We start from the raw sequence: 10,386 nt of genomic DNA, 5'->3' as shown, positions 1-10,386 counted from the left end.
CATATCGAGTCGTATATAAGTGATGATATAAATGCCGCTTGTGATCAGCACGTTTCTTCAATTTGTCATGTTAGACTGCCCGGGGTCAGAATTGCTTGATTATATAACAGTTGTTTGTTTAGAAATGTGATAATGCCGTTGAGCTACCCTAGCTCAAGGACCGTGCTAGTACGAAATAAATAGGGCTACATTCTTATTGTATCATCTTCGAGACAACAATGATATAAAAAACGCAGAACTACATTGTGCACTAAAATATCAATTATGATAGGGTCAAAAAAGATTCAACATAGCAGGGAGATGGAAGACAAGGAAAAAAAAAAAAGCTAGTTGTCCCTAACATGTGCACCATGGAATCCGAAGCCAACCACACCATTAACTATAGCCCTGCCGACCTCTGTCATTGTCTTTGCCTCGAGAACTAACAGATAACTATTTCCTTCAATGCCATTCAGCACGACGGACAAGAGTACACCACCATCCTCGTCCTCGGAATCTGGATCCGCTACAAAAATCGGCTCACTTGCGGTCTGCCCATGCTGACTCCAGTAAAGCGATGTCTGTGTAACGACATCATGTTTGACCAGACCGTCCAGGAAAACACTTTTTCCCGAGTCAGTCACGCCGTATACGTAGCGGTACTTGCAGCCACGTACTCGAGGGCTGATTTGAGGCAGTTCCGATCCTAGTCCCTTTTCCATCGAGAAGACGATCTCCGCTGTGAGGGTTTTGTGATTCGATACTTCGGGAACGGCAGGCAGTCTAAAGCGCCGGAAAGCCCCGCGAGCCTTGTGGTTCCTTGACTCGCCATAATGGTGGGCTGTGGCTGAGTCGGACAGTAAGTTATCGATGTAAAAGCGTTTCAGTACGTCTAGGCTGCCGTATGCACAAACATCGGCGATGATATCTGTCTTAGAGGGATCGCTCGATGAAGGCTCTTCATACGCATTAATAGTGTGGAAACTGAAGAAGGGATCGGACTCGTAGCGCGCGATCAATCCCCGCCCTCCAGGGGTACGATCAACCACGAACCAAGTGCTGCGCTGTGTAGGGTCATAGTCGGCCAATGCATCTACAAAGTTGTGCGTCCATAGCAGGGACATGCCCCCAGCACGAAAGCGGGCGTTCCAAAGACAGAGCACGACGTAGTTCTCTGTCAGGAAAAGCGAATGCACGTATGTAGCAGCATGCTTGAACGTTGCAAGAATGCTGGTTTTTCCTGTTGAGTGAGAAACGTGGAAGACACGATAGGTGCTTGTTAGGCCTATGTCGAGGTTATAGTTGTAGACATCACCGGTGATCAGGTCCGTCTTGCAATGGGCCGCACTAAGGGGCCCCCGGAGTGAGGGATGCAAGACTGTTTGGTCCGCAATACCAATTGGCTCCAGAGTCTGAGGGTCAAGCATCTGGAAAGTAGAATTATCGGTGCGGTTACAGAGTGTCTGTATGCCTGGCCCGGGCATCCCCTCCTGCTTGCTGCCCGTCACCGATAACCCGGGAAAGTTAACGTTCAAAGTGACGCTGATATCAACCTCGTCGAGAAGGCCTCGTGGAATGGTCTTAAAAACCGACTGCGCCTTCTGGAAGAGCGACATGCATGGATCATACTTGGCTCCAAGAGTGATCTCGCCACGGTATCCTGTTCGCTGTATCCTTCGGACGAGGCCGTCGCAGGTCAGTCGGGAGTTGTGTGTGACGCGGACCCGGGGCTGTTCCGGCGTAGGAGCATGAATTTGGAAGCGATGGACCTGGGCAAAACAGTCAAACCAGTGGCTCACACGATAGATAGTTTGATTCTCCGTCTGGATATCGCGAGGGCCGAGTCCGTTGCGAAAGAGGACGCCGACGCAGTAGGGCGGAATTGTGCCTTGGATGGGTAACTCTGTCGGCTCAAGCTCTTGGTAGCGGACATCAAACTAGCTTTTTTAGTGACGCCGTTGAATATGGCAGCGAATGCGACTTACGCCCTGTGTATTTGGCCAGTCATTATAATGGGTAGTAGATGTTGATTCGTTAGCTGGCGGCGCCATATTAGCTGCTGTTGATGTTCAATAGTGTATCAGGGAGAGGAATGGCTGGTTTATAACGTGAAATCAAGGATAGAAGAATCCCACCCCCTCTATATCCATCATTGAGTTAACCTCGTATAATCAGACAGTGACATTACTCCGTCGGGACAGCCCCTCAAGTCAAGTAACAGCATAGCTCATGCTGTAATAAAGTTGGTCATAACCACGGCAGCGCGATTATTAAACCGATCCTAAGTGTATATGTGTGGTTAAAGTGAGCAAGCCAAGCAAAACAGATGCAGAGACGAGTCAGGCGACCACTTTTTTGATAGACGCGGAGGTATCGTCATAAAAGATGCTAGCTGTGTCATAATGTTCACCACTGACTTTATGGTTATGTCGGTTCAGACCTTTAGTCCGAGTGTCGATGGAAAAGATTCTAGATCGTTGATCAACAGGTGGACAGGCGAAGGATGGATGACTACGGAGTTGTCGATTGGGCGGTGGTTTGCGACTTCTCCGAAGGTGCCAGTAACTCTTGATGCCAAATGCGGTAGTGGATTGCGACAGAACAGGATCTGGCTTAACTTAGCCCTGAGACTCCAACGAATCTTTTAAACGAGCCGGTATGCGTTTTAGTAAAGGATAGCCGCCATCACTGTGATACACTATTCATTCACCCTGTCAGCTCTATCTATCTCATGTATCGTTTCCGCGCGGTATACCGTATATATTAAAGCATGTGTCCAAGATGACTGCGGTCTCGTCCTTGTCAGCTGCGCACAAGCTTAATAATGTCAATTCTTCATTAATACTTGATTTAGAAGCCTCGTTTAAGGAATTGAAGCTGCTGAAGCGTGAAGTATCTTACTAGAAGTACTCCAGTGAAGCATGCCCTAACCTCCCTGCAAGCATTCCATGCATCCGCCTATCATTCGGCGCCGGAGATAAATAAGTCGCCGGATTCCCCTCATTTTGCGTGATCATCACAACCCTTTTAAGATGACTTCCGACCGATCCTCAATGAACGTTGAGATAAATCCTTGATCTAACAGATGAAGGGGATACATAGCAATAATTATCGCCATGGCTCGCCCGACCATGAATAAAATCGCGACGATCCTCTGGGGAAGAGAGCCGAAGGATCGAGCCCTACTCGCGAAGCTAGATCTCACGCTGCTCCCATACTTTTCCCTCATCTGGTTTCTGTTCGGTGTAACACGAGCCAGTTACTCGTCGGCATATATCAGTGGCATGCGCGAGGCCTTAAACTTCCAGGGTAAAGATTACAATTACATGAACACCGCCTATTTAGTCGTCTACGCCGTCTGCCAAATCCCCGGGACGAGTCTTTTGACCGTTGTGCGGCCCAAATATGTCTTCGTCGCAGCCAACCTGACATGGAGTGTTCTCACTCTTATCACATACAGAATGACTCAGGCCTGGCAGGTTATTCTGCTGAATGCCATTGAGGGCGGCTTCTCGGCGATTGCCTAGTGAGTAGTGCCCTGCGCCAGGTGATGTGGCCTCCCTTCCGTCTAACAAGCTGGCAGTGTGGGTGCACACTTTATCTTAGGCTCTTGGTATCGGAAGTCCGAGCTAGGTACTCGAGCGGCTGTCTTTTGCTGTTTCGGTCATGTTGGCAGCATGGCCGGCGGATGGATACAAGCCGGACTACTGAAAGCATTGGCTGGGCACGGCGGTTTACCTGCGTGGCGATGGATCTTTATTATCGTCTCGGTGATGACAATTCCCGTCGCATTATTCGGTATATCCCCTGAAAGCCAAGTGTCATCTTCCAGATACTGATACAGAGGCTGTTAGGATGGTTCTTCATACCTGATCTCCCAGCACATCGCGCAGCATGGTATCTAAACGAGGCAGAGAAAGAGCATGCCGCACACAGGCTGGGCCAGACATCCAAGCAGACATGGGATCGCACCGTGCTAAAGCGAGTCCTACTCAGCTGGCAATTCTACCTCTTACCACTCATCTTCATGCGTGAGCATTTACTTCCCCATTCCCCCTTCCCCCTTCCCTAGAAGAAACACAAACCCCTCCCCAACCTCATATATCTAACAAAAGAAAAACAAAAGTCTACTCCCTCTGCGTCCAATCCCTAAGCAACAACGTAATGGCCCTCTGGATGTCCTCGCGCGGCTACACAACCATCCAACAAAACAACTACCCAACAGGCATCTACGCAACCGCCATCCTCGGCACAATCTTCTACTCCGCCATCTCCGACAAACTGCAATCCCGCTGGGAATGCTCCCTCGCAATCGGGCTGACCTTCGTCATCGGCAGCGCAATCCTCGTCGCCAACCCGGCCGCCGACGCAGGCCACTTCTTCGCCTTCTACCTGCTCGGCACGACCTACGCGCCCCAGGCCCTCTGGTACTCATGGATGGCAGACGTGACGGGCCATGATCTGCAGCTGCGGGCCATCACGACGGGGTTTATGAACTCGTTCGATTTTGCGTTTGTCACTTGGTGGCCGTTGGTGTTTTATCCGGTTACTGATGCGCCACATTTTGAGAAGGGGTATGTGGCTAGTTTGGTTACGGGGTCGTTGACCATTCCGTTTATTGGGCTTGTGGCGTATCTGGACCGGAAGGATACTGCTAGGGGGGTTATTGGGAGAGTCCCTGGGGTTGTTGAGGATACTGTCGACGATGACCAGACTCGACATGAGCGTGGGATCGATGAGGTTGATGATGATCATCCTGATGATCCTATTCCTACAACTGAGGTTACGGTTACGAGTAAGGTGTGACAAGGGGTGGTTGTTAGGTACATTACAGGAATATAAACACCAACCAATACATATATAGACACACATATAATTAGAGGAGATACTGATATACACACCTGTATACCCAACCCCCCCCCCCCAAATCCAATCCTCCCAGCTACGTATACTATAAACATATAAAACAACCCCAGAGAAAAAACGAACACCAGCAACACCAGAAAAATCGATTCCACCCAAGTTCCCAGAAATCTAGACAAATAAGCCCCCCACCAGTACACGCAAACCCACCTATACCCCCCATAGATATACGCAAACTCAAGCAAGGAACCCCCCTTCCCCCCATCCCCAACTAGAGATATGACCCGTCAACAACCTAAGGATACGTACACTAATGTACATGCATAGATGTATGTATGAGTATAGTGTGCATATGTGCTCAGAAGACGTCATGGAATGGGTTTTGGTTGGTTGGTGTAGGTTTCTTTTATATATATGTATGTATTAGAGGTTAGGTGCGTAGATGAATTGAGTTATTTACGAGGGATATGAAAGGCATATAGTAACAGTATTGTACATCCGTATGTAGCTGAAGTCTAAGCATTGCTTGAGGGGCCTGTTAATGTGCTGTTATTGTTACTTAGAGTGGGTTCTTAATATCTTTACTATGTACGGTTCCGAGGTCGTCTGTGTGGTATCGATACTACATTCATCTGGGAAGTACATACGAGATACATGCCTTGCAGTATAAAAGTACTATGCAGTTTTATTGCTGAGGTGTTTTCTAGATCTAGTTTTATGGGGACATACGTGGTAGAGCTTAGGTATATAGCGAAGAGCAAAAGTACTGCTGTACGAGCCAATAGACAATTTCCTTTTCCGCCAAAGGTACGACACTGGCGTAGAAATATACGTATACTTCCCCGTCTTCGACTATCTATGCACCCCCTGCACACCGTGTCTGAGGTGGCTAGCTAGATTTACAAGGGTTGAATTCAACTCAAGCGCCATGGGACTCACCAACGACGCAGCCGACAATAAGATTTTACGAAGTGTATGGGTGATTGCTGTCCAACCTCTAAGTGGTTTATCATGTCGAAGAGGTCCAAGAGCAATGTAGAGGGCCGTCTATTGATCTCTGCCCGGAGCTTCAGGCAGTTGAGTGTTGGCTGTGTGACCAGACTGCAGATATTTCACGGGGGACTGGGGTAAGGCAAGACGCCTATACTTTTGGGTGACTGCAGTTGGGCAGTCTCGTAGTCTGCTGCAAATGGATCAGGACAGGGAGGTGGTCTGCTTATGGTTATGGACAAGAAGTGGGAAGTAGTCTGGATTGCAATGCTGTGCGACGCACCGAAAAGGTAAGCTGGACACCCAACGCAGCGGGCAAGCCATGGAGCGTCATGATTGCAGATATTTACGGAAGACCGACCCATAGACGCGGTCTTTGTCGTGGGGGAGTGAAACGCCTTGGACGGATTTTGAATCAGATGCAGCTGAGGCGTTCCAAGGCCCGCGAAAAGGTCACCAAATTCATCGGGTGCAGACACCTTATTGGGCTCTGGATGGGTTGGTGGTGGTACGGCGTCTACCGCTGTAGGTAAGCTTTTATGCTTCTGAGATCAGATGGAGAGTGATCCCCTCTGGTCGATGCGATTTCAACGTTCTTTGTATGACATCCCGCTTTGGGATATCCCGACCGTAAGACTTATGGTATGTCATATCCTAACCATTGGAACAGAGGTTCCTTTCAAAAGTTCAAAGGCAATGTACGTGGCTTGCAGTGGGTGACTATGCTGTTTCTTCCGAATGCTTATTGCTCGGCCTAGGATGGGAAGTGTTCGCTTGACTTAGGGCTGGCCGAAGGATGGTAGCAGGCCTCCCTGTGGGGTGTCAGCTTGTACCACTTGTTCTTGACACAAGAAAGTTAAAAGAACAGTGGGTGCAAGGACGCTGATGTAGAATGTGATCCATAATGATCTATGCTGCTTACAATGCGTATCCATTGTAGCATTATTATGTGAAAGAGTTGCGGTGATGACATTGCTGGAATCTCCATCCGAGGGCTGAGTAAGCCACATGCAAGAACTACAGAGTTCCACCAACCATTCGATGGATGATAAGCCCAGAGGGAAAAAGAAAAAAAAAAAAGATGATGAAGAAACGGAGAAAACAAAATGACTCAGTAACATCATCAACAGATAGACTCTTATGTACACACTGGCCAAATCACAACAATGGGTAAATTAACAGGACAAGAACAAAGCAAAGACTGATTGCTTTCCTTTCATCGGGAGTCTGACATCGGATGCACTAACCCCGTTAGGGTAATATTGGATTTTGCCCGCCAGCCGCGACTCCCAGCGCGGGGAATCGGAAGAGTCATTTGCACTGGTGAATGACCTCCATCTCACCCCAGAAAGAGATGAATGCTAAAAACAAATGAATCAAATAAAGGCTTCCTGCAAGCTAAGGTTCCGGACCTATGTTGATCTGTGAAAAACTACTGCGCGTTGCTGACCCAGATGGGCTCGAGGGTATGCTTATGAGGTCCAGCGCGCCACCAGTTGATATCCGCTGTCAGACAGCTCATACAAAACCCGAGTACTTCTGCGTGTGACTGGAAGATGTGATCCTACCGTAGATTGCAGGGGGGGGGTTAAAAAGAATAAAATAAAACAAAATAAAATAGAAAGAACAAGAGGACGACGTTGAGATGATCTCGGAGATACTCCTTGGAAAAGAAAGTGGATAGCTTAGTCTTGCTGAGTTGATTGAATCTATTGTTGCCAGAGTGGGTTATAACACTCAGAATTATTACCGCTTGTTAGCTCTAGACTGCACTCCCCCCAAGCCCAAACAAAGGATGAGGGCAGGATGCGGCTTTTGCTTTGATCTAGGAGTTCGGGCGAAAAAAGAAAATAAGGGAAAACTACCTAAGGATCGTACAGGACTCAGGAGATTAGGAGAGGATTAATTTAGTACCTGGCTGTGGCTTGTACTGTACAAAGATAGAAAATATACGCTAGCCACGGCAAATAGTATAATAATACAGATGCCTAGCTGTTTATTATAAATTAATTAACCTGTATAACCGATCAACCAAGATTAGAACTGTCCCATTAAGCACGAGAACACAATATGTAGCCTGCCAATTGCAGGCCACTCAAACGATCAGGAACTCGGCGCTCTGATCCTTATCACATTGCTCCATTGCACAGAAGAATATATCGAACTGCCTCGTTTCCCCACCCTCCCCCCCTCCCGCAAAAAAAGTGTAAAAAAAGAGAAAAGAGAAAATAGAATAGAATAAAAAAGATAAATACCTCTCAGTATTTTTTTTTTACTCGGTGGAACCGAACCTACCTTCTATGCCCGAATAAACCGGTGGTCATCCACCAAGGTATGTATCTCAAGTTCTGTATGTATTAAACTGTACCTCCTCCAAGTGGGCGGCGATAGTCCCTGCAAATTAAGACCATCAAATGCGTGGTTTTCATGACCGATGGAAATTAAACCCATCCATTACTAAAAAGACCAGTCGAAACCTGGACGGCCAACAACTCCACAAGCCAGCCGCCGTGCTATGTGACGATGGTGTTTGTCGCCGGATCACAGCGGCTTCGACTGACGTTGAGCACGTACAAGATTTCGGTTGGGATTCTTGCGGTGGCCTATGATTTGATTTGTTTACGAACATGGTTACCTAGGTTGGAGATGTGGCGTGAGTTGGAAGACCTTCATTATGGAGACTGACTTGTGTACAAGTTAACGGCTGATTGCTATATTTGGTTCATACTTGAATGCCAGTACACCGGGTATGGGTTCGAGAGGTGAGACAGGATTCGTAATGATCAAAGTTGACACAGTCAATCTTCACCCATAATGAGATGGGGATGCCTAGAGTTCAGTTTAAAGTCTCCAATCTGTATGGGAAGCACTCGGGAGATACCACAGTCGTTCTGTACGGTTACGATTGTCTCTGTCAGACGGTATTGGTGTGGTGAAAACCTACGATTTGACTGGTCGGGGCGGGGAAGGGAGGAGTTTCACGCTGTATTGAGTATCGTAACCAAAAACTCCGCTTATCTCCATACGGAGTTCTTACTTTCGGGGCTTCTGTCCTCCGTTAGGGAAGAAAGAGGATGACATACACGTTCAGAAGCGGGACAAGTATGGAACGTAAAAAAAGGAGGAATAAATAAAATACAAAAAACAAGAAGGGTTGAAAAAGGAACGAAAAGAGTAACAAAGCGTGTCGTGGAGCCCGATCTGAGACTTTACGCCCCAGCCAGAATGCATCGATGACCATCTGTGGATATCGTAGGCTTGCGAATACTGGTGACCTGCCAAAAAGACCCTTTTGAAAAATATCCCGTCTATCGTGTTCAAAGACGTAATACTGATATGATCGTTAAGAGTCAGCCATCGAATAATATGGACCTTCATTCTCACCCCCGCCTTTGCGATAAATGCGATAAGCCCTTTTTTTTTCTCTTTCCGGCCTCGGAATTCAGATTACCCTCGGTTCTAGAATGTAAATTAAAATGAAAAAGAAATTGTAAGTGACATTTTTTTTCTTTTTCGCATCACTATTACGAAATTCGGACATACTTTTCATAATGATGATCGGAGTGTGTCGGAAATATCGACTCTCTCTCTCTTACTTCAACCATTCCCCTCCCCCCACCGTTGCAATCGATGTAGTCTTCCATACGGTCCGTGCCTACAACATATTAACCGGGACAAACTTACTCTCAAAACGAACGCAGAGGTAAACACTAATTTGGCTAGCCATCCTGGTTTAACATCGACCTGAGGACGAATGCTACCTCCTGACTGCCTCAAGGGAATACCTGCTTTCCAACACAGTTTCCGGGGTCATGCAAAGGCGCAGACATACTACATGCAGAGGTCGTCGTAGGAGTAGTAACAACCGGTCGGCAGCGCAAAGGCTATCCGTGCTCGTAAACCTTGGGCCACAGGCTTGAACGCAGGCAAGTCTCAACCGATCTAGGTAAGTGATGCTAACGCTGCAATATAGACTTGCATGACTTAGCACAGAACGGGTGTGATGTATCGAAACTCGTCCTCCACCACGATCATGTTGTTTGATGATCCCCGGCTAATAATAATACTGATCCGAATATCATAAGAACAATGAGTTAATGGCTGCTTATTTGTATGTATCAGAGCGCAAGGATTGCAAGAATGCAAGGAGCCCCGAAGTTGGAAAAGTAGGCAACCCATCCCTACAGAAATTGTTGCTCCTCGGAAAGGGAACGAGGGACGTCTACGGTTTCCTTGCGTAGTATGGCTTATTTCAATTCATATCAAAAAGTCTGGTGACGCGATCAGTTGAAGGGGAAGGAAGGTGTTGGAAGATGCATTATAGCTGAAAATTATGACAACCCACGCGCAACTAAAGCACCACCTTCACACTGGTGGCGATGGGGCAAGAAAAAAGAGGATAAGAAATTCTCCGGTGAGCATCATTTCCAATCTCGCAGTAGACAGCTGCCCATGATGCAGTGACGGATAGAAGAGATTAAATCAATTAGACAAACAAAAAAAAAAAAAAAGCCATATCTACATATGCAGCAATCCCCTGTAAGCGAGCACTGA

General features: G+C 47.3%; 3 protein-coding genes across 3 annotated transcripts; 1 reads left to right on the top strand and 2 right to left on the bottom strand.

Moving 5' to 3' along the window:
* Nucleotides 1-275: 275 nt before the first annotated feature.
* Nucleotides 276-2,030, bottom strand: BDV27DRAFT_168458 (carotenoid oxygenase family protein; the record flags this gene model as incomplete). The annotated part of the gene is made up of 2 exons (XM_032074773.1): nt 276-1,916; nt 1,965-2,030. 2 exons carry the CDS (start codon nt 2,028-2,030, stop codon nt 327-329), a joined length of 1,656 nt encoding a protein of 551 aa, XP_031922598.1. The 3' UTR covers nt 276-326.
* A 982-nt stretch (nt 2,031-3,012) lies between these two features.
* BDV27DRAFT_135943 (major facilitator superfamily domain-containing protein) lies at nt 3,013-4,879 on the top strand. The gene is made up of 4 exons (XM_032068660.1): nt 3,013-3,505; nt 3,563-3,777; nt 3,834-4,010; nt 4,106-4,879. Exons 1-4 carry the CDS (start codon nt 3,096-3,098, stop codon nt 4,783-4,785), a joined length of 1,482 nt encoding a protein of 493 aa, XP_031922597.1. The 5' UTR covers nt 3,013-3,095; the 3' UTR covers nt 4,786-4,879.
* A 3,811-nt stretch (nt 4,880-8,690) lies between these two features.
* On the bottom strand, nt 8,691-9,646 carry BDV27DRAFT_52938 (uncharacterized protein). The gene is made up of 3 exons (XM_032076864.1): nt 9,376-9,646; nt 9,217-9,291; nt 8,691-9,163 (listed from the first exon to the last, which is right to left on the bottom strand). The coding sequence occupies exons 1-3, from the start codon at nt 9,474-9,476 to the stop codon at nt 8,920-8,922; spliced, it is 420 nt and encodes a 139-aa protein (XP_031922596.1). The 5' UTR covers nt 9,477-9,646; the 3' UTR covers nt 8,691-8,919.
* Nucleotides 9,647-10,386: the final 740 nt, after the last annotated feature.

This window comes from Aspergillus caelatus (genome assembly GCF_009193585.1).
Source record: "Aspergillus caelatus strain CBS 763.97 unplaced genomic scaffold BDV27scaffold_258, whole genome shotgun sequence".
NCBI classification, from domain to species: Eukaryota; Fungi; Ascomycota; class Eurotiomycetes; order Eurotiales; family Aspergillaceae; genus Aspergillus; species Aspergillus caelatus.
Note: the sequence above shows the minus strand (reverse complement) of the source record. Positions and strands in the feature narration are given on the sequence as shown.

What these genes read in the sequence shown, in the direction of transcription:
- BDV27DRAFT_52938 (XM_032076864.1), bottom strand. Translation starts at nt 9,476, where the DNA reads ATGGAAGACTACATCGATTGCAACGGTGGGGGGAGGGGAATGGTTGAA. An exon ending in TCCGATCATCATTATGAAAA is followed by an intron (nt 9,292 to 9,375) that starts GTATGTCCGAAT and finishes TTTACATTCTAG; the next exon opens with AACCGAGGGTAATCTGAATT. An exon ending in CATTTATCGCAAAGGCGGGG is followed by an intron (nt 9,164 to 9,216) that starts GTGAGAATGAAG and finishes CGATCATATCAG; the next exon opens with TATTACGTCTTTGAACACGA.
- BDV27DRAFT_135943 (XM_032068660.1), top strand. Translation starts at nt 3,096, where the DNA reads ATGGCTCGCCCGACCATGAATAAAATCGCGACGATCCTCTGGGGAAGA. An exon ending in GGCTTCTCGGCGATTGCCTA is followed by an intron (nt 3,506 to 3,562) that starts GTGAGTAGTGCC and finishes ACAAGCTGGCAG; the next exon opens with TGTGGGTGCACACTTTATCT. An exon ending in AATTCCCGTCGCATTATTCG is followed by an intron (nt 3,778 to 3,833) that starts GTATATCCCCTG and finishes AGAGGCTGTTAG; the next exon opens with GATGGTTCTTCATACCTGAT.